We start from the raw sequence: 25344 nt of genomic DNA, 5'->3' as shown, positions 1-25344 counted from the left end.
TCAAGCAGTGTTTATAGTAGGATTTTGATTTGAAGCTTAGTTGTTAACTCTTTCGCACTCACTATAAACTGTAGTTTATGTCTACTTTACGATTTATTCCTCCTGCGAGGAGATCATTGTGAGCCTTTATTGCCCATTGTGAAGAATAGTTTGCAGATGCCAGTAACACTTCCTTCTGTTACATGCTTCTCAAATATACTCGGAAACACGTGCCAGAGAACCTCATGTCATAACGTGTTATTGTAACGCGTAGAGTTATTTACGCTAAAATATATTACGTATAAAATATGAGGTATGTGCTATGTATCAAGTGTATAATGAATTAAAATTCTGTCAAAGATAAAATTCATTTAAAATTAAACGAAAAAATAGATTTTAATTCATAATTTTATCCATGATTTTTTTTTTTAATAAAAATTTTTTAGCGGACAAAATCATCTATTGCATTTTTCCAATATATATCATTGTATGATTATAAGATTTTTTTACATTATTAGATTACAAAAATCGTGTTTTTCACTTTTCATAAATATCATGAACATGACACATTTTTTATTACATATTTTTTCCAATTGAATCTTCGATAATCATGAAAGTAAGGGTATCAAATTCAATTTAATTAATTCAAATTAATTTATAACGGTATACACATACACTTCCCTCCACACATACACACACACACATATGTGTATATACAATTTATATATGTATATGTATAACATTGTTATAATATTGACTTGCTATTTGTCAATATACGCGACAATGTGATACTTGCATCAGTATGCATCGTAACATGGCTTTGGGTTGCAGTCTCACGAATGCGCTCGGAGATTTTTAGAACAACGTAAAAACCTTCGTACCTTCGTCTCTCAGAGCCTCCTCGGATTCTTTCCGTCTTCTCTTACCTTTTCTCTCTCTCTCTCTCTCTCTCTCTCTCTCTCTCTCTCTCTCTTTCTCTCTTTCTCTCTTTCTCTCTTTCTCTCGCGAGAATTACGAAATCCCCTAACACGTCGCGAATAATGCACATCGGTGCATCCGGGATGATGCGGATACGCGAATACGTGCATGCGTGAATACGTGCGTGCGTGTTTCATGTCTCGTCACTCGTTCGCGCGCGATCGAGTTTACTCGCTTGCACACGTCTACGCGCGCGTCGGCTCGCTAAAATTTAATTTGTCACGACGCAAAACTGGTTCCGTCTCCATTTTCTATGCTATTCCTGAAACACACAGGCTGACACGAGGATAAGCCAGAAATCGGAGCAAAAAGCGAAAATCGTGAAAAATAAGAAATGAAATAAAAAATATCTGTGATATATGCGAGAAACATTGAATTTTTTTTATCGCAGATCAAATCTTAATTGGCAAATCATCAAATCTGTCTCGATAAATAAGAATGACTTACATTGACAAGAACAAATGTATTTTCTAATAAAAATCTAACAAGCAAAATTATTTTCTTTGTTTGTGACAGCTTTATCTTTTTAACAAAGGATATCTTTGCAGCTATGTACACGCACCGGCATAAATGGTGTCGGTAAATGTGTATGTACGTACGTGTATGACAACCGAGAGCGTCACATACACATGCAGCGCGTACGTACGTGTCACTTGAAGCGCGGCGGAGTTCATGCAGCGGAGGAGAAAAAAGTGGGAGGCAATCCGATGTTGCATCCTTAGCGCAAGCCGCACGATCGAGAGAGAAAGCATGACAAGACGTGATGCCGATTAGTGGTGTCCTGTAGCACTGCCTCACTCACTCTACGCTTGAATGCAGGAGGAATGAGCGAGAGAGCTGTAGGACACCGCGTTGTCTCTATATGCGTCTCGTTCGCTCTCGCGCTTATGTCATGCTTTCTTTTTTATTCTTTCAAGAAACGTGGCTGAACTCTGCGCATCGAATGCCGGCATTCGTAATTATTTTATTCGTATTATTTTTTATATATAAATTCTCTCTCTCTCTCTCTCTATATATATATATATATATTTTTTTTATTTTATATTTTATATATAATTATATGTAAAAATATATATATATATGTATTTATGAAAATAAATAAAAAAAGAGAGAAAATAAATAGAGTTTTTAATTTACTTTAAATTAATATTTAATATTAATATATGTATAATTTAATCATTAATATTTAAAAAACTTTTTTATGAAGATATCTAAATTTTTGTAATATTACGCAGCATAACGTTATCTTCCCTAAATTAGTTACATTTTTATATAAGTATTGTAAATTTACAGTTAAATGCTCGTTGGTTCATTTGTGACAAACCATGAATTCGATCAGATATCGATATTGTGTTATAAACCCGGTAAAAAATTTTTATATATAATCAGACAAAAATAGTCGTATCTAATTATACAAATTTATATACGAAATTTGTCCATTTTATATATGATTATATATAATTATTAATAATTATAAATAAAATGTTGCAGGCATTGTGTATAAGTATGTATAAGCTTACATATAGATAATTCTAATTGTAGCTATCAATCCATTTATATATAAATATACGTAACGTTTTATACGGTGTCATCTATAATAATTATACATATTTTTACACAATTGTGTTGAATCCTGTATAATAATATTCAATTCTGTATAACTATACATAAGAAATTTTTTATCGGGAATTTAAAATTTGAGTTTTGTAATAATACAATTACGAAAAATATTTTATATCACGAATTATCATTTCTACACGTTTATTTATAAGTAATTATAAATTTAATTACAAACGGATGCAAGTTTACAATTACTGTTCTAGTGAATCTCAAAATTACTCATAATGATACATGTATATATATATTTTTTAGCAAATTTTTTTACATAAATAGAAAAAAAAATACGCAATCATAAATAAATTAATATTTAATTAGAATAATCATATTTTTTTGATATATGTGAAACCGAACTTCTAATATTAATATAATATAATTATAATTTTACGAATGCCGGCATTCGATGCGCAGAGTTCAGCCACGTTTCTTGAAAGAATAAAAAAGAAAGCATGACATAAGCGCGAGAGCGAACGAGACGCATATAGAGACAACGCGGTGTCCTATAGCTCTCTCGCTCATTCCTCCTGCATTCAAGCGTAGAGTGAGTGAGGCAGTGCTACAGGACACCACTAATCGGCATCACGTCTTGTCATGCTTTCTCTCTCGATCGTGCGGCTTGCGCTAAGGATGCAACATCGAATTGCCTCCCACTTTTTTCTCCTCCGCTGCATGAACTCCGCCGCGCTTCAAGTGACACGTACGTACGCGCTGCATGTGTATGTGACGCTCTCGGTTGTCATACACGTACGTACATACACATTTACCGACGGACACCATTTATGCCGGTGCGTGTACATACACATGTAATGCTTTTTTCTTGTTTCTAAAATATCCTGGCAGAGCTTACCTGTTAAATTTAGAATATGTTTGTACATGTTTGTACAATTTTGAATCTTATGATAGTTATATATTTATTGTGTGTGTATAGGTATGCGAGCGCGCGTTAACACAAGAGCATGCATTTGTAACTGCGTAAATCTTAAATCTTTTAAAATAGACAGTCGATTGCTGCTCACGTAAGTTCATAAATCGAAAATGGACGGTATCGCTTTGTTTCCAGCCAAATATTTAAATATTTCATCTTTCCGGTCTTAAATAAAATAGCAACGTTGTTACTATCGGCTTTTCCGCGTATTGAGAGGCTCTGTGACCGAAACAAAAATGCTCCACTAGAGTATCCAATTCACGAAGAAAAGTACAGATATTTATTGGTTAGCAACATACGATATATCGATTGTGTACCTATTAACAAAAATAAAATATTTAAAAATTACTGCGCTATATAGTTCAAGTATATATAAATATAATATATGTACATATGCTATATATTTTATATATTTTAAATATCAATTTTCTAATAATCAAAATTTTTTTTAGCAAAAAATGTTGAAGGACATCAAGCATTGTACATATAGTACGTAAAATATTTTGTGCATATGCTGAAAAGAGTTTTGTTATAATAAAATTTTTTATTGTGTATTATATTTTTGTTTTTTTACAGCAAAATCTTTTTATATGTTCTTGTCATTAATAACAAATGAAATCTGTTATATTATTTATTAATATTATTATAATTTTATTCCCATTTTATCAAATATTATGAAAATTCGGTAATGATTATAAAATTCATATTAATAATTAAAAATGATGTGCCTTTTCCATTAGGGCTTTCAAAATATTCGATCAAAAGACAAGATTTTTCGTGGATAATAAAATAATCAAAACATTAAGGAATAAAGTATTACAGGAAGGTGGGGGGGGGGTCGGGGGAGAGGAAAAATATCTCGATGTGACTAGAGTATCCATATACTTTATGCATCTCTATGCTCGATGTCTTTATCCACAGATCTCTCTGCATACGCTTGATCGAAGGACGCAACCAAGAGTATGGCATCCTTGGATGCATTCTCGCGGAGGCTAATGTACGAACATTCGTGCATTCGTTCTCCGTTTTATTTATTCGTACTTTTATTTCCAAGATAAACTCTCCTCTTGCCTTCCACCCATGGCGTCTTCCTTCCAGCAGATTTCCGTCTTATTGTGTCGCCTAGCGTTTCTCTGATAAGAGAAACGCTCGTGAAAGCAACGTCGAAGGAAGACGCGCGTCGGTATTTCTGTTTGAGAGATTCTGTTAAAGAATACGTACGCGTTAGCGGAATAATAATAATAAACTAGAAAGAGAGAGAGAGAAGGATAAAACTAACTAAAATAAATATAAATAAAATATCAATTCAACAATAACAATAATAAGTATAAAGATTCTTGTAGCGTAAGATATATATAAGATTTTGATATCTACATAATCCCACTTTAAACAGATGGTTGAACATAATTTTATGGCATGTACAACAGCAAATATTCTCAATTTTTTTACTATATATAATACGAAAATAAAGACGTTCTATGTATCTCGAGAAATTTGATGAAAGAGAATCGTGTACATGATATAATATTACGTACGTATAGGTAATATCGGATATATCGGATAAAGTATCATGCGATCACGTAAGGTATTAATTATAATATCGATATTTAATTGAGCATTGGGAGTATCAGATTACTCCTCGATTATTGTTGAAATATTTGATTTCACGCTAAGTAAACTTTGCTATTATCATTACGTCAGGTTATCATGTGTTACGTCAATCGATTCTATTAATTATTATATATCAAATTTATCTCTTCATTGATTATTACAATATATATTATCGTACATACAATATTTAAATGAATAACATTACGTATTCCTCGAAGCGCTTTTTATCTACGAATTTTCTAATGAATTAAAGGGTTTATATCTTTTGAGAATTGTTTAAAAATTCATTGTTTTAGAAAATATACATTATCATATTAATTAATGTTAATTACTGTAAATTACAGACTGGCGCATGCGAAATGGCGATATATGTGTTATATGAATAATAGTACGAATAGATGTTGGCTCCACTTGGCATGTACAAATACATATTTCGAAGCGTTTGCTTGATTAATCAGGACAAGGAAATTGTTTGCTCTCTCCGTTCTGATTGGTCAATTAAACGCTTCGAAACATTTGTATAACGTCAAGTTAGGAGTTCATTCCAAGATATATGAAAGAACTAGACAAATGATAACGTAACATTTCGTGTCATTTAACAAACGATGTTTCTTTTTTACGATTTTAAAGACTTTCGAATGTGCAGCGCATTTTTATGAAAAAAAAAATATGCAAGGCCGAATCGATTCAATAAGTGAATAGTGCGTCACCTCTTTGTTTCTGAACTAATTATTCTGTAATTCGCGCGATTTTTGCGGATTAAGGTGGTCTTGTAGCCGTGAATTAATTAATGGCGCGCCGAATCGAGTATCGAACAATCGCTGTATCGGGTTAATTAGTGCGACTCCAGTATACAGGATTAATTGAAATTCGCAGCGAATGCTTTGTCGAGTTGCAAATTCACCGAAGTTGCCGTTATTGTCATTAGGCGTCGCGTCCTCGCAAAGTAAATATGTTTCTTCGCGTTTCTTGCGTCGCGAAAGTGAATCGCATTGTGCGTGTGCATTAATATCAAGATTATACTCAGCAAATCATTAAATATCGTCGAATCTAACTGGGAATATCAAAGGAATCTAACGGCAAGTAATTTCATTATTATCGCATCTCTTTTACTTGTCAACAATACGTGTGGAAATTAATATCGGAGATATCGAAAAGATCTGCTTTAATATTTGATCACATGTCTCGCGCGGTTGTTATAAAGTTGCTACGTATTTTATAACGTGAGATAAAGTAATAAGGTATTTGCCGCGTCTGGCGCGGCTGCCGACGCGACGCGCACGTGATCGTTTAACCTTCACGCAGTCAAGGTGTAACATAAACACACACGACCTGTACTTCACTCGCCGTCGTGTCGTCTTAACGTTCGCACGTAATCGAGATGTCTCCGCGTTTTCGTGATTTTTATACGTCGTAAGGGAATCTTATATGCGCGGATTAATATCGGGAGTGCCGCATCGAGTCTCGTGCGATCTGCTATATTATATTTTCATGTTATTTGCACGATTTTTATTCTGTCGAAGATAAATCGCATGTATAAAACTCTTGGGAGTTACCCGGATATAACGGGGATATACGCGGATATAATCGGAGTTATAGGCACGATGCGTTTTTACTTAATTTACGCGAATAAACTCACCGCGTCGCGATTGTTGACCTATTTTCTAAAAAAGATTTTTCCAGCATTATTCTAAATTATCGAGTGTTACACATCGGTCATAAAGAGATTTTGCATCGAATTACCTAAGGTTAGCATATTATAATAATCAAGATATTTAATAATTACGATTACTCAAAGTAAATATATTATTTTTTATGTATAATCTTTATAAGAGATAGCGATTTAGATTTTTGCTTTATTTAATTTCGCAAAGAGTATAACGTGAGATTTGTCAGTATTTTTAAACCGATTTAATGTATTAAAGAGCCTCCGTATCTGCATATTTCGCGCAAAAATCTGAAAGATTGTAAGCGCACATATACATGAATACATGCATGTATATCTCACCGCATGTTTTCCCATAGCAATCGAACGACTAAGCCGATTATAGCAATCAATATGTCAAAAAATCACGTGCGTGTCCTAGTTACACTGTGGACAATTGCAAATCGTTATCAATTCTGAGTTCAACAAAGCTAACGTTTATATTTTTTAGCGATTTGCGAAATCTCAAGCACGATATATATGTCAGTACGAAATATATATTTAAAATATATATATATATATATATATATATATATATATATATATATATATATATGTGTGTGTGACATAAAAGGTAAAATCAAAATTTTTATATATAAAAGTTTAAAAATTTTAATCTTTCAACATTTTTCGTTAAGTCATTTTGTGAAACTTTATAGCATTAATTTAATGACATGCATTTTCTAAATAATTAATAAATTTATTTTTTGTACAAATAAGGCCTATTCAATTGAAATATTTAATTAAATATTAAAAATATTATTAAAATATTAAAAATATAAAAATTATTAACTTAATATTTTAAGTACTATTTAAAAAACTATCAATATATTGTAAAAATACATATTATAAAAAATCTTTTTTATTCTATCTACACCATTGAAAACATTGAATTAATGAAAATTATATCAAATCCGTAATGTTCATCAAGAAGATTATTCGCATTTTGAAATTTTTGTTAAAAATAAAATTTGCATTGAATCAAATAATTCTGGCATGTCATGTATATTAAACAATAGTAATAATAACACATGCAAATGCAACAGGAATCCCGAGCGATTCGTTGCGGGAATTCTCCGCCGCAAGGGAGAACGGTTTGCGGGGGTGGTTTCCGCTTGTTTAACCTTGCCGGATTAATTTGACCGTTGTCGATGAACCGACTCTTTTCACCTTCTCTCTCCTTCCCTTTCTCTCTTTATCTCTTTTTTTTCATTCGCTCGCGAAGATGCGCATCGGGATTCGCGGCCTTGATTTATGCCGAAATCGGCGCCGTTTATTATCAGTCTCTCCCCTTCTCCCCTTCGACTGCCCAAACCTTCTGGCATTGCTGAATGTGTGCATGCGTGAAATTGGAAACGCAGACAAGCGTCCATGCAAATTTAACCCGTCCGTCTGTCCGCCATTCGACTCTCTGTCCGACAAAGAAGGAAGTTCTACCATCCTTCCCTCTATTCCTGCTATTCCTTGTTCTATCGCCAGCAACCTGCGTCTCGTCGACGAATTCTCAGGGGACAGAAGGAAGGAAGCATCATGTAGAAAGTCCGATGTAGGATGTTTTAGGCAATGTTGGGTATACTTACAATTAGTATGAAAACAGCGACAAAAAGAGAGTAGTCATGTGTCAAAATACACATGCAATATTTTTAAAATAAATTAAATTGAATAAATTGTTAAATGTAACACGCGTGCGCGTGTGTGTTGAAAAACTTATTTTATATATTTGTTAATATAGTTGCAATTTATTTAACACATGTTCCAAAGTTCAAATGTTTTGTTTAGTTAATCTTTTCCATGAATTTTAAGATTTTCTTTTAAATGTTGAAAAATAATGATAAGTAATAATGTATTTTATCTATTATATTATATTTTTTTCATTAATATTATGTATATCTTTGTATAAGTTTCAAACTGAAATCTTCATAATTTAAAATCCGCTTGAAATTAATTCAAAAATTTGATTTTGTCATTTAGTTTTAATTTTGAGGCTCAGTTTATATACGAAGTATTACGATTTTTATTAAGAAATTATCGATTTTGCAATATTTTCGTCGAAGAAAATTTATATAATTAAAAAATATATAGTACAAAAATTATTCAATATTTTATTACATTCTGTATTTATTTATTTTTTTTGCTTCCGTTGTGTAGTTGCATCTCAATATATCATATACACGGGTAATGAGTAGTACAGGGAAATAATTTATAAATGTGCCTAAAGCGCAATATCCTGCAGAGCAGAATAATGCGTTACATAGTAGCACACTGTCAATTGCTAAATGTGGCAAAGTCGTGTAATGGATGCAAATCTTGCTTTCAATAACAGAGCTTAATTAATTTCAATGGTGTAATTGTTGATTGTGTGATCTCAAATTGTTTGAATAATTCACTTGTATTTGCTATAGGGAAAATTTTGTATCGCGAACGGAAACGTTTTTAGCACTAATTAATCTTTAAAAAATAATTTATAAATTATAATTTTAATGTTCACTATGTATGAGAAACTTTCTTATTTTATTTATAAATGTTTTAAGTGTTAAATGATGCTAAAATTATTGTTATAGGAAATTATCTTTTCAACAACAAAGATATATTTCTATATCATAATTCCGTATTCAATGCTGTATATGCATATTTGTTAGGTACATTTTTAAATATATTTTAAATAGAAAATCTTTCTGAAAAGATAGATATCAATTTTTGTTCGTATTTTGCTGATATTTAGAAAATTAAGTTTTCCAATTTCAAGAAAATTATTATATTGCCCTTCTGTATCATATAATTGATATTCATTATATCTTCATAATTTTTTGATAATTATTAAATAAATAATTTTCTTTCTCGAATGTGATTTCTTAATGAGTATTAGTTTTATTATTATTGAAAAAATATTTTGGTTTAATATTATTCTTGTTGACTTCAAATCTTATTCTGTAAAGTTATGTAAATTATTATTTCAGATAAGTGTTTTTAATAAACACAGGATATCTATTTCCTGGATAAACATGAAAAACCTCTCATTCTCAGGGATTTCTTTTATATCTGAGAAAATCAGAGAGTTTTTGTATTTAACATAATATTGAATACGAAGTACATATTTTTTGTAATTTTTCCTAATAAAGCACTGAAAATATTATTATGCAAGAGAAAATGCTTATCTAAGAAGAGTTAATCAGTTTTTAAATACATTTATATGCACTTGAAACTTAAAAGACTCTGTTTTTCTTTTGTATGAATAAAAACATTAGAAAATATATATAATACAAAAATTTATTTTAGAGAAAGTTGTATTAAAAAAATTTTGAAAATATCTTCTTTACTTGAGATTTTAAATTACCTGGAAAATCAGGGAATTTTTAGACAATTTTTTTACAAGATTTAAGTAGACATCCTGTAAACAAGTAATTTGATAATTTTACTAGTTTTTATATATAATCTTTTAATATTAGATAAAAACCTTTTTTTTTAATGATTTATGATAATATTAACTTTATTATTAGTAAATGTTTTAGTACACACTCAAATTAAAAAATATTGCGATTTATTTTAAATAAATAATTTTACTATAATAAAGTTATATATAATTTATAATTTCAGTAAGGATAATTTGATTTATTTGATAAATATATGTGCTCTAAATTCAATTAAGTTACGATCAATTCACTGATAAAATAAGAAGTGACCTGTATTTATTTTGATCCTTTTATGCTTACATTTATAATTAGTTTTGTTACTTTGTTAGTACGAATAATGGTGATATATAAAAAGAATTATTTTTTATTCTTTTTTTACTATTAAGTTATATTGCGTAGGTTTAATTTTATTTGTAGATTAAAGTTCTTATTTTATAAAAAGATATTTAATGTACCTGTGTCCTTGATTAATTTCTGGATGATTGGTTACTTTTGGATGTTGCATTTAATCGCTGTTGTTAGATTGAATATTCGATACTAATTAATTAGTCAATGTCACTTACCACTAGTGCGTTCGTCATTTACAAATCTATTTTCTCCTGCCGGCCATATTTCCACGTTTGAAATTAGTTTCATGAATTAGCAAAATTTTTATTAAATGAAAAAATTAAATAATTTTTTTCTTGTACAAGTGTTTTTTTTCTAAATAAAGTTACATTATCTTTTTGAAACTCGGGGATTTGTAAGTGATTTTATCTATTCTACAATTTGAACATGTTATTACAAAACATTAGAAATTCACATGAAAACTACATATCGCAATACTGTGTGCAAAGATTGAATTGATAGTCGATTCAAGTAAACTTACCGATGTATTTTAATACACATACATGAAATGCTAATGCGTAAAGAGTCTCAGCTACAGGTGCCTCAATGGCGTGTGAAAGCTTCTTCTATCTTCATTTCTCTCTTTTCGTTCATCTCTTTTCTTCCTCTATTCCTCCTCCCCGTCTCTAGGCTTTCTACACAGATATTAAAATCAATACGGTATGCGTTTGACTGGTACACCGTATGCACCGCCATTACCGCATGCATTGGCTACGTATGTGCGATCCACCCCCTCCTACATTTGCCCCCACAATCATCCCGCACCATACCTATTCTCTCTGTAACCCTCCTTTTCTCCACCCCTCTCTCCTTGCGGATACACGCGAGAACTGCAGCTGCAGCTGTAGCGCCTTGCAGTCGACATGGTTGAGGGGATGAGTCAAAGTGTGAACCGTTAAGGAAGAAATGAAGGGCCTGAAGAATTTGACGTTGAGTCAAGAACGGCTTTATAAAATGATAAAGCGTTTGAGATAATAAATGATCTAATCGGTGTACTCTGGAGTGTTTTTGTCTCGCATACCCGAGTTTTGGAGTTTTAAAGCTCCTAGAGGATTTTTCAGTTTGTTAACTTTGCACCTGTTTAGCATATGTTTTTAAGTTAGCTGGATTATTGAATTTTGTGATTCTTACGTATGATTTAAAAATTTTGATTTAAGATTCGAGAAAAGATGAAACATTTTAAGTTTTATATTCTTAGAGTTAGTTAAATTTTCAAAATACATTCTTAAATTAGACTTTCAATTTTATTTATTTTTTTTTAAATTATTATAATTATAAATCACATTGCATTTTTAATCTCTAAGCTTTCAAACGTTTAGTTTCTTAAATTTATTGTGCTTTGAAATATTGCTTAAGTATAGGTATGAAGTGTTAAGGGGGGGGGGGGAGTGTAAAGATGGAACATAATTTCATACCAAGTTAATCAGACGCTTAGGTAGCCTCCGGGGAGACACGCAATGTCAAGGAGGGCTGACGAGGAGGGAGGGATCGTAACCCGCGACATCAAATACTGGCCAAGACGTGCCAATGTCATGTAACAGCTGCTACTAATCGCCTGCTTAACTAAGCTAATTAGTAGCTTAATTAGTGCAATCGTAATATTGATAATTATATTTGGATAATACAAGTATATGTTTTTATATTTTACATATAATATGTTTAAATAGAAAAAAATTGAAAAGTACAGCAATGTATATGGAGAATTTTAATTAATTATGTATATTCAAAATCTGTAATTTTTAAGAACAAACTCCTCTCTCTCTCTCTCTCTCTCTCTCTCTCTCTCTCTGTCTTTCTCTCTCCTCCCTCTCTCTCTCCTCCCTCTCTCTCTCCTCCCTCTCTCTCTCCTTTCCTCCCCCTTCGTTTATTCCGTCATAGATTGATTAGATTCTGAGCAACTACGTCATTGATTAATTACAGTTTTTTCCTATGTATCAGATAAAGCTTATTAAAGAACAGAAATTTTTATTTACTGTAACTAATTACATTATATTTAATGTGTTTTAAAAATGTATTCATATATTTATTATATGACATTTAATTATCATACATACAAATTGTTTAAATATATAACAATTATAATTTATAGAAAAATATAAATTGTAATAAAGAAAATGTAACTAACATTAATTAAAAAGCAAAATCTAAATTATAAAATGTAATATTATATAAAGATTGCAATTAGCATATATTATACTCATTGTATATATGTTATATATATGTATGTATGTATGTCAGTTACAATTATAAATTATATATGCAATAATAGAGAAGAACACAATTATGAAAAGTGTTTTTAATATATTTTTAATTTTAAACTAATTTTTCTGAAAATTTTAAATGATATCAAAATTGCGAATTCTTTTTTAAACGATTGTTGGACAACAAAGCGAGGTTAAGGGTTAAGGATATTATGTAAGTTTCACGTGAATGCTCGCTTTCGTTGCGCATTTTGCTGACATCTCGTAAAACTGTAAACACGTTGCCAGTATTGGTTTTATCGCGCATTCAGACAGGATTCACGAGCCGTCATTTAGTCGGAATATTATTTCGTCAGGCCGCTTTTCGGTTGCGAGCGAGCGAGTTGAAATTACTCGCGCGAACGTACGGCGCAATTAACAGAGAGGATTTATGTCGAAGCGAGTACTTCGAGGCGAAACGTTTTACAGTTGTTAACGTAAAGAATTTGGCAGAGATTAAATGACGTAATAATAAATTGGAAGGTAACTTTTACGGGCACATATTGCTCCATATTTTAATCTCAAACGATTTGAAATAATAGAACACAAAAATTGCGCAAAAACCATTTAATAGTACAAAAAGAAAAAAAAATAAATAAATATCACTACAATATAATATAATATTGTAAATAACAAATTATTTTTTGTATCTGAGAAATAGAAAGTTGCAAGAATTACAATACTTTTATGTTATTTTTTAAATCATTTTATTAACGAAAATGTAATTATGTCTTTAATTGAAGGTTTTTATTTTGTTACAGAATCAAGATTTACGGCTAAGGATCAATTTCGGGACGGAGTGCGTGGATCGTGCATGTCCGAAGTCGGCGATTCGCAGGTAAGTCGATTTATCGCTACATATATATATATATATATATATATATATATATATATATACATATATATATATATATATACATATATATATGTATATAGTATATAGTTTATAGTCTATAGTATACGTGTATGTGTGTGTGTGTGTGTGTGTGTGTGTGTATTTCTATCTGTTTTCGCTGAATAATAATGGCACATACAACTACAACTCGCAATTAATCATGGTACGATCGCATAATCTACTACAGGAATTGCACGTGTAACGTATTGCAGTAATATACCGGCAATTGATTGCACGAAATAGAACACGCTCTAATTCGCACAATTGTACATTTAAAGTACTCGGTATAAATTTAAATCTTTTCGGTTTAAATTTAAATCTTAATTAATATGTAACTATCATATCCTTGAAATGTTACGGTAACAAATAGAAAATAACTATAACAGTAGAAAAGTTGTAAGAAAACCTATTAAATAAATTTATAATAGATGATTTACTTTTTCAGTAATTTGTTAACATAGCTTAAACAGAGGAACTTTTTCAATCTGATTAACATTGCGTTGTGATTTGGAAATTCATTTAATTCAGTTACCACATAAAAAGATTTTTCCTTTCATTTCTTTCGCGATTTTTCTTTTGCACGATCAAGCGTCAATAGAAAAGCAAACGTTATAAGTATAAAGTGTAAGATTATGCGAACAAGAAAGAAAAGGAAACTGGTCTTGCCTTAGTACCTTATTAACTCGTGATTGCTGCTGGTCAATTTTAATTATATGTTTTTAACGACGGTAAAGTTTCAGTACGTTTTCTTGCGGAAAACTTTCATAGAAATACAGTACTTTGCAGAGATTATTTCAGAATTTGTGATTTCACTGAAATTGTGGAATCGAGCGTCACGTCTATCAAACAGTTAATTAAGTCTCGACAAAAAGCGATAACGGATTAAAATTTATAATTGAGCAATACAATCGTAGATAATTGACGATGCAATTATAAATACTTTTGTAACGAGAGAGATTGCAACACGATTATAAAATTACTCAGCAATTTATTAAATGTAAATTTGTTTAATCATCATATTGAATTTTCAGAATTTGTTTATCATGAAATTATTGAAGTTTCAAATATATGAATGTGCGTGATGTTACCGATAGACATATTAAAAGAGTGCTTGAATATGAATAACAATAAATATAGAATATCCGAGTTATATGGCGAAAAGTCGATATACGTCATACCTTTTATAAAATTTAATTTGATTAATTTTTGTTAACAAAAATGTCAATAGGTATTAATATTTTGTTGGTTATACATATCTCATTGAAAAAAAAACATTTTTCGCGATTTAACGCTTAAATAAATAGCGAAAAATATTATTCTTTCTGTCTCTCTCTCTCTCTCTCTCTCTCTCTCTCTCTCTCTCTCTCTCTCTCTCTCTCTCTCTCTCTCTCTCTCTCTCTCGCTCTCTCTCTCTCTCTCTCTCTCTCTCTCTCTCTCTCTCTCTCTTTCTCTCTCTTTCTTTCTCTCTTTCTCTTGTTAGCATATTTGAAGCAAAATTCATCTTATTTTAGAATTTTTATTTAAAGCTTATTGTTAGCTACTGAGATATTAAAAGTTTAAAAAATTATAAAAAATGATTTTTAACTGGTTAATGGTTTTTCTGTGAAGAAAAATTTATTTTAAACTTTGCAAAAACAACACTTTATATGTATATATATGTGTTTTTCTTTTGATCAAAATTCTGGAACATCCTGTATGAACTATTTTCGGCTTTGTAACAACATTTCAACGCTCGTCAATCTCTTGGTGAATAAACGCTTTTGGCACGACCATTTTGGATTACCATACGTTGGACTTGATATTGCGCTTCCGGGTTTGTTTCCTCTTTCCTCATCTTTTTCTGTCTACCTATGTATAACGATTTGTCGCAGCCAAATGCAATTGTCTCTCCATTTCTTCGATAATTGCGAAATCGGTCGAAGTTTCCTAAATCGGAATAATGAAAGGTTCATATTTTATCGCCGATTTCGAAATAATTCTGTGGAATTCAAATTTTAAAAACAAATAAAATTTTTATTTTTCATTAAATACATTACATTTGTATTATACGATATTTTTAAATATCATATATTTATAACTTTATATTGCTTTTCACATTGCACATCGCAACAATTGTATTGCAGTAAAAAGTAAAAGCTTATTTTGTTTTTTTTTATTATTTATCTCGTCAATTGTTTTTTATTCGTGTTACATATTATCGACTAAAGGGCAAATATGTTGCAGTACCGAGTCGAAAATTTCTAACAGTAAGTTCTAAATTGCATGACTACGTTTAATATACGTAATAAAAATATGTTGCGTAAATTCGCGGGGCGCCATGTCTAATTTGATGGCAGCGAGAAAAGAAGTTTATTCGCTAATGCACTCGTTAACACTCGCGCAATTTATTAGGAGCGAATGATCGATCGATCGTAAGCGTGGCGACCGCGCTCCGACGAGCAGCGAGCGGCATTTTATCGATCGGCGAGAACGGGAGATTTACGCGTACATGCCAGCCGTGCCTCCAACGAACATATGTCATGTTATTTACGAGCCGGGCATTACTCTCTGCCCGATTTACTATATTTTATGTTACGTGGATGGACTTGCGATTCTTTCGAAACGGATCGGACGCCGGTCACGTCGCCGAAGTGCGTGCCCACGCTGTGGCGATCATCGTCGGTCGATACTTAGTTTAATTGTGACAAGCCTTTTACTCGTCGATTCAAACGATTTAATCATTCGGACAACGAATTCGAGACAATATTCTGTCTGTATCTCATAAATGTTACATGTCGTACTGTAAAAGCACAATTATGAATAAAAAAAAATCTCGTCCCTGTTGCATTAATCATATATGTATTTCGCTCAAGCGAAGTTTTCCTCGACGTAACACGGTTATATTGTATATAGATTGTGTTTTGCATTTTCTTTAAAAATGATTAGATCTTATTTTAAATAGATTTTATGTTCATATTTTTAATTCTTGAATTTAAAAGACGTTTTAAAACCGAGTTTATAAAGTTATTTATCATTCACGAAACAATAAACAATCAATTATGTAACTGTGCAATTTAAACGTGACGGAAGATTCTTAGATTCTTATTCTGCAAATCTGTGAAATTTATTGATATATTTATGTGATTTTTATGTCCCGAAAGCGATCTTTTAGTAAAAAGATCAGGAATTTATATTAACTTGTATTTCCAAAGTTTTAAATCCTTAATCTCTCTTCTTCAGGTTTTATATTCTTCAATTCTCTAAAAATTCTATTATTTATTAATTCTCAATTTTTAAATATGCTATTTTGTTTTTAAATACAATTTTTAATAATGAAAATATTTAAAAAAAATTTTTTTACAAAGATTATCGTGCGATTATATGTTGAAGTGTTCGAATCACCGATCGTGACATCTCTTTTGTATGGAAAACATTAAGGATCATTTGATCATGATCTCGATGCTTTAAGGTTGAAATAGGAATTTCGAGGTGTTTAATGGTAGCCATTTGAGGTCAGTGTAGTAGGAATTTATGTCCTCATATTTCGACGGAGGTGTCACGTGGCGCGGCGCCTTTCGGTAATGTCACCGGGTGCCTTTCAATCAGCTGACGCGCAATTCGGACGCTAGATCCCCCGCATTTTTACCCGTTTCGAAAGGTATAATGCATCGTTCGATTTTCTCTGCAGGAAATAGCGTCCTGAAGGATTTGGGAGCCCATTCGTTTTTTCGAAACTCCACCATAATGGCCCCTCTTATTTTCTTTGAAAGACTTAAGTACTTACATAGCATAAAATGATATTTACATTAGATTGTTGTCATTCTCTCTCTCACACTTTTATATTGTATATGTGTTTAAATCTACGAGTTTTTTATTATAACTAATGATAAAATAAATAAAAGCTAATTTTATACGTAGTAATGAACAAAAACAACTTATTTTTATTTTAAACAAATCCATTTATTATGAAATAATTTTAGTGTGAAATTATTTATCATATTCTAGGTATTTTTAGACATTTATATATAAAGTTTATTTATATATAAAGTTAGAAATAATACTGTTTGTTTAGTAGGAAAAATAAGAAGCAAAGAAATCAAATGGTTTATAAAAGTCTTGCATTATTAAAAATTTTCAATGGAAAGAGCGCAAACATGAAAACAGTTAATATTTTTTATTTTGAAATAAAATTTTTCCACAATATTCTATTTTAAGAATTGGATATCTCAATTTCTACATTAATTTATGCTTTTTTTAATAATATATAATAAATTATAAAGTTTTAAGTTTCTTAAAGCGTAGAATATTTTAATAATTATTTAATAATAATTTAATAATAATTTATAAAACATTAATTTTAATAATTATTTTATGCAGAATATGAGTGTTAAACGAGTTTTAGTAATAGTTTTTTTATTAATAATACAAAAAGAATTTAAAACTGTGATCTTTTCTTATGTTATATCAAGTGAATTCCATGAAGGTTTACAAATCTCTCAAACTACAAGTTCTTTGGTATTTTAGCTGGATGTATTTTCACAGAGTATAAAGTACTCAACAACTTTTCCTAAACAACAGTTTTCCCTGTCCGCGACAAGAACGGATATACAGCCGTTTGAAGTCGCGTTACAGTAAATAACGCTCGGATTGCAAACTAAATAAAAGTATTTTTTGAAGTGGCGGATAAATCGAACGGCTCTACTACTTAAAAGCGCGCGAAAGTTTGGCGCTTTGCGAGAACGCGATTAAAAAGCGATTTCCAATGAAAGGCGAATTGGGGGGTGGCAGACAAGGGGTAGGTGAACGACACTATGCGGCGATGTTTTTATTTCACGGGAAATTTAACTTTAGGGCTGGCGAGTCGGGGAGAAATTGCGATGGACAGGGTGAGTTCGGTATTGGATTACGACGGAATGATTGCGCTCTTAATTAAAAGGGGTGGGGACAAAAGGGGAGGGGGCTCGACCCTATTCGTGTTTCCGCTAAAGGGATTAACTTACTAAATCAGAGTTATGGCCTCATTGTCAGTCGCGATCATAAAGCCGATAGATGTTAACAAAAGTTTCTTCGCGTTTGCCTTCGACCTAACTTCCTCGGAATTGATTGATCATCTCGTCAGTTCCGGTTCAGTTTATTATAGCTGCTGCTCTTAATGATTGTCTGCGGACGAATATTTAATGTATCAGCATTACAAATGTCCTCTGTATTCTTTCTCTATCTCTCTCTCTCTCCCTCTCTTTCTCTCTTTTATTTACTGTATTCTCAGCAGTTTAAATTTGCAATTTTAAATTTATATATATGATGAAAAACTTTTAATTTAATTATTTTATATTATACCATTTATTTCCATTAGATTTGATTATATATTTTACTTATGGGATCTTTAGGATATATCTAATTCGTATACACAACTGTGCAGATTTTATGTGATTTTATTAGTAGAAATTTTAACGGATTTACATCTTAAGCATTTAACTGGTATATATACTGATATTACTAGCGATATGGTTTTATTAATGTTCGTATTTATATTCATCCCTCGCGAGAGCGCAGCTCATATAACGTGCAATGATGGAACGCGCCGCCCTTCTTCATCTTTGTTTTAATGAAAAGCGTACGAGTCGCGCCCTGCAACTTTCAGCGGTGCGTCATGACTCATCCCCTTCAGAAGCGATTTGCTAATCTCATAAGTACTTCGCGTAACGAAGAATTGAATATGCGGTAATTAATCCTGACGCTGCCAACGGCCGCAATGGTGTATATAGTTCTTCATTTATGTATCATACATGACACATAAATGTATCCTTTTTTGTTAAAATATATAACCTCCGTTTTTGTGCGGACTCTGAAACGAGAACTTTTTAATTTGCAACTTTATGTACCTTGGCAATTATCTACCAAATAAAAATTCTATTAAAGTAAAATTTTCTCTTAAAAGTAGGTGAAAAATAAGATTTTTTATCTATTTATTATTCTTAAAGTTCTTTATTGGCTGAGACTATAGATCTACAACTTGGAAACTTTTGATGCCATGACATTGAAACAATCAAGATTCTGTTTTTATATTCTTTTTATCATTATCAGAAGTATATCATTGAGAAAATATAAGTAACATGAATATTCTATATGAAGCAAATTATGATACAAACTTTATTCTATTATACTTTGTATATCTGCCACGCATTTGTTATTAAAACATTACTTTTTTTTTGTTTAGATCTATGATATATATATATATATCTTTTGTATATATCATCAAATTATATTCTCTTTATATTAGACGTATAGAAGAATACGTTTTGATTAAGAGTTAAGATTGAATTTAATTTAATTTAACTTATACTATTAGATTTTACATTTTTTAGACTAAAACATTAAAACTATCTATTTTCCAAGCTGTTCGAATTTGTCATTACGTTAAAAAATTCTAAAAGTATAAGTACTGTTATAAAGAGACGGGCAGAGACGAATATAGAGCTGAAAGATAAAAGGGATGAAAAAAAATGCAAATTTTTAATGAGATAAAATGACGCGATATAAAAGAAAGAGCGAAAAGAAAAATCCGGCGCGTAATTCAGGTGAATCTTGTTTAAACCTTACTTCCTTCGTGTGTTTCACCCGTTGCTGTTAGTTGAGCAGAATTCCCCTTGGGATACGAGTGAGCTAGCCGAGGGATCGATTGAAGTCTTGATTCGAGAATCCAATCGGTACAAATAAACGAGAAATTGACCCTTTATCACATTGTGTGAGTGCCAAATACAATATAAGATTACTTTTTGTTGTCAAATATGATAGGTATTATTTCCGGCTACATACATAACAAATATATTTTAAATCTTGGAATAAATATTATAATATAAATCAATCTAATTAAATTAAATTTTATTGTTTTTTATTATATATGTATAATAATATATTGTTTTTTTATTCAAAACCTAAAAGAATCTACAAAAGTCAACTATATTTTTCATTCCATATATGATATTATCTGTTTTTGATTTATTTATAAGGATTATAAGCACATTTGTCTGAGTTTGTTAGAATATTCCGCCCACGTCCTATCATAAATATTTAATAATGCCTTATCGAGGTAAAAAATCTCAGACACTTATGATTCGTAAAATTCGCGAATACTTTCTTCGTGAGTAAATAATTCTGTATCGGCTGCGGCGGTCGCGATGTAAACTTTATGTTCCTCCCTCAGCGGCCATGTTGTCGGACACGTAAAATCCGCTGCTTTGTGTTCCCTTGCTACATCAGGATTTCCGCAGGAAATAAGGAAATGAAATTCGCATTGTTTATATATTTTATGTTTTTGACAAAGTGCATTATTTGGGATAATTTTAAAAATGAAACTAATATTGTTTATTATAGTGATTAATTCAACATGATAATCTAAGTAACAAAAGTGATGAAAAACAATAACAACTTGTTTAAAATCTGATTTCTTTGTCAATTGTAAGGTATTTATTATATATAATATAAATATTTTATTAATTTTCTCTTTTTACATATATTTAAAAGGATATAAAAACATTGGGACAATATTATAGAGTTTATTATGAAAAGATTAATGTAAATTAGTCGTTTAGGATTAATAATTGTGAGATAAGCGTTATTATCTTAATAAGAGTTGATTTCATAGAGATCAATGTAAATTAACCGATGAGATTATAGACTATGTCGAATTTATAATACTGAAATTGTGCGTCACAAAGCTTTTGCGAACTTGATTTGTTTGCAACTTTTGGCACGATCAACGGTAACGGTGTTTGAACAAACAACAAAGTACGCATGTTGTAACAGCGAAACTTTCGAGTTAATATGACGCGCCGCTAATTTGTTAACAACAAACGGGGTAATGCGTAATAGATTTTCCCTTGTTATTTGCTAGATGAGTAAAGCTGCTGCTTGTAATTAACTTTAATTAATTTTATTTAGCATGTTTAACTAATTTTAAGTAACTACATACTACTGTTTGCTAGTGTAATTTGCAATATTTGCTAAAGCGATTGAACAAGATGATAGTAAATGGTTCATCGACTGCGTCATCGAAGTATAAAATTAAATTTAATCAAACTATGCAATATCTATTAAAGCTTATCTCGAGTTGTGCATTATATACATATAGGTATTAATATTTTATTATTTTTTTATAGTATATATTTCTTTTATTATCTTGTTTTTATTATTACTTTTCTGATTGCAATTTAAATTACAAATAATGCATACGATATTACGTAACTAATACGCATTTAAAGCGTGTGTCGGAATCTACTTTATTTAATTATTATTTCATATTATTTTCATTATTTTATTATTTTTTGTTATTATATAACTAATTATATTATTATTATGACTTGAATTGTCACATAAGAGTATTTTTCTATTATTTTCTTCATTGCAATTTAAATCATAAGTAATACGTACTGCATTGTGTGACATCATATATTTGTGATATAAGTCTCTTTTTAACAATAGGAATATTATTGCGCGACAGATAATTACGAGAAATAATGGGGTAGCGCCTTCATGGTACATTTATTAGATTAAGATCTGACCTCTCCGCAGCCGCGCCCAAGAAATTATGGCAAGGATCAAGCTACCGATTATTAAGCGAACAGTTTCGAAACACCCAGTATATATACTTTACAGCGTGCATTCCTCAAATGTCTATAACTTCATTGTTATTGGAAACAAAAAGCTCATTAAGAAACAAAAATATAATTATTTCATATAATGTAATTTTAGATATTTATTTTTGTGTAATATAACAATTATTTTATTATGTGTATGAAAAATTCTATTTATTGAAAATTATTTTGAGAAAAAAATATGGGATCACAGCTCCTATTCTAACAATAATTAAATGAATTTTGCAGTCTGTGGGAAATAAATTGGATAAAATTGAGATGTTGATCAAATTGTTACTAGCATATTTTATTTGTTATTTGGTTTTATTATGCAAAATAAGATATATATACCATCTAAATTTTGCGATATTATGTAATATTAATGAAATTTCATTCATGATATTGATTTTTCTCTAACAATTTATAATAGGATATAACAACTTATAAGTCTCACTTTATACCAACGATTTTTTTAGCATTTTCTGTCAAATTTTAAGCGTTTGACAGGTTCTACAATAGTTCTACAAAAAGTTCTACATTAAAATTTTGTTAAACTTATTAGAATATTTAAACTAATTAGATTGCTCAGGATGTCAGACATATAAGTACCGAAATAAGACGCTGGTCATATTTCGATAGTTATATCGACTTTAAATGAGATTTCGTGTTACTCTATAATCACTCTTAATTTCCAGAGAGAATTTTATGCGTTAGAAATTATTAGAATACTTATTAAACAAATTAGATCGCCCGAAGTGTATTACTATCAGATAAGACGCTGGTTGTATTTCGATAATTATATCGACTTTAAATGAGATTTCGTGTTGCTCTACAATCACTTTTAATTTCCAGAAAAAATTCTATGTGTAAAAATTATTAGAATATTTATTAAATAAATTAGATCGTATGTAAGTACCGAGATGAGACGTAGGTCGTATTTCGATAGTTTTATCGACTTTAAATGAGATTTTTAAAATGTCTCCATAAAGTTTAAAAGATAAGTTTTGGAAAAGAGACGAAGATATAGTTTAAAGCGAATTAAAGTTAACCGAATGTTGGAGAAACTGGTCCTAACAATAAATATTTTAGCTCGAATGATCAAGATAAAGAAATCTCTCTTCTGGTCGATCTAGTGTCTACAAGGAAGTCGAACACAGCGATAGGCCGGTTGAGTTGGACGAGGAAGGTAAGGATAGAGAATGTTTTCGCCGAATTGCGAGCGCATCTTTTCTAAGAAGAAAATCTGGGACATAAGAAAGTACGTAGATGTATGTATAAGAAAGCGAGATTTTAGCGACGAGCTAAATAATTCCTAGAGTTATATATTATAGTTGGAAAAATACGACACAAACGAAAAAATATCGCTACCTCGTTTATCGCGTTGTTTTGTGCGTTGTGGCTTTTTTATGAAAAATCGATACTTTTTCTTTAATGGAAATATGGAACACGAAGCATTTTAAAACACTTTCTCAATGACTTTCCACGTATCAATTTGTCATATTCTTGCTACGTCCAATAATGTTTCTTATCCAAAATCACTTTAGCATCTCATTTATAAATTGCGATAAAATTCGAAACATCTTTACAGACGAAGATACAGAGAAATTTTAGACACTATTCTGTCACTTATAACGCTATGTTTATCATTGTATAGCTATTATTGATATAAAAAATTCATTAAAAGATACGTTGAAAGATAAGTTTTTAATTATAATTTTACGTCATATGTAATACAGAAAAAAACATTTAAGAATTACAAATAATACACATCTATATAAAATATATATAATACATCAGGATACATATAATTTTTATAAAACTTTGAATAGAATTTTATTTACAATTTTACATGTCTCTCTCTCTCTCTCTCTCTCTCTCTCTCTCTCTCTCTCTCTCTCTCTCTTAATGTATATCTCTTATTATATGTATATCCTGATGTATGTAATTTATATGTGTGCATTATTTTTAATTCTTTAAAGTTTTTTTTTTCTGCATACACACGACGTAAAATTACAAATAAAATTCTGTTTCGAATTTTCTCGCGAATTATAGATGCGTGTTAAAATGATTTTGATAAAAAACATTATTGGACGTAACGAGAAAACGATGCTAAATAAAACGTGATTAAAGTGCATAAAAGTACTTTAAAATATGAATCGTATTTTACTACATTATCTATTATATTTCAATCATAGGTATAGAAAAAAAGTACAGGGTTTTGATGAAAAAGCCAGACACAATAAAGGAGTTAGCAAAATCGTTTGTGTCGTATATTTTTCCTGCGTCCAACTATAATGCATGTATAATTCAAGGAATTATTTATTTAGTTTCGTCGCTAAAACCTCGCGTTCTTTATCCTACGTTTCTTATGCCTCGAGTTTTTTTTCCGAGAAGAGACGCGCTCTTGCCACCGGCGAGCAGTTCGGCGAAACATTCTCTCTCCTTGTCTATGCCGAGCGGCCCAAGCGGCCAATCGCTGCGTTCGACTTCGCCCTAGATCGACCAATCAGAACGGCAGATTTCTTCGCTCTGCTCGCTCGAGCTAAGCGCGAAGTCCGCTCCGAGTGTCAGTCTGCCAGTGTTTGAACGCAGTTGTTATTTTTCATCGTTTCGGTCACATTAGTGCAAAGACGTTCGCTCTGTGTTTCTCGCGTCTCTTTATCGCTCGAAAGAGTGAATTTTTCGCGCGGGTGAGTGTCGAATGAAATAACGGACGATTATCTCGTCGACAATCGGTGCGTCGTGCGTCGATCGCCACTCACGTCTTTCGGTATTAATAGGCGATATTGAGATAATTTACCGCGTTTTGCATATGGCGGATTTCAAACGAGTATCATCGGGAGTGTTGAATTGAAAGATGGACGATCGTTTCATTGTCAGTGTACCCATCTATTAATTCGTGAAAAAGTACACAGCGAATTTTTTATGTACATAACGCGTTGTACGCGGTGATTTTGTTATCATTTGTGCGGCGAGGTACCGATT

The 25344-nt window shown here is 30.9% G+C and overlaps 1 protein-coding gene across 4 annotated transcripts in view; it reads left to right on the top strand.

Moving 5' to 3' along the window:
- LOC140669570 (uncharacterized) overlaps window positions 1–25344 on the top strand; it is a 183042-nt gene that overhangs the window by 34058 nt on the left and 123640 nt on the right. For 3 of the 4 annotated variants that reach the window (XM_072899550.1, XM_072899548.1, XM_072899547.1), the window contains one exon: window positions 13614–13690. In XM_072899550.1, the coding sequence (XP_072755651.1) occupies window positions 13667–13690 (24 nt within the window). In that variant the 5' untranslated portion in view covers window positions 13614–13666. Of the gene's footprint in view, window positions 1–6444; window positions 6859–13613; window positions 13691–25344 lie in introns of those variants that run through there. The other variant, XM_072899549.1, reaches the window with a different exon arrangement.

Source organism: Anoplolepis gracilipes, chromosome 9 (genome assembly GCF_047496725.1).
Source record: "Anoplolepis gracilipes chromosome 9, ASM4749672v1, whole genome shotgun sequence".
Taxonomy (NCBI): Eukaryota; Metazoa; Arthropoda; class Insecta; order Hymenoptera; family Formicidae; genus Anoplolepis; species Anoplolepis gracilipes.
The sequence above is the reverse complement of the archived record's forward strand: the minus strand, read 5'-3'. Positions and strand labels throughout refer to the sequence as shown.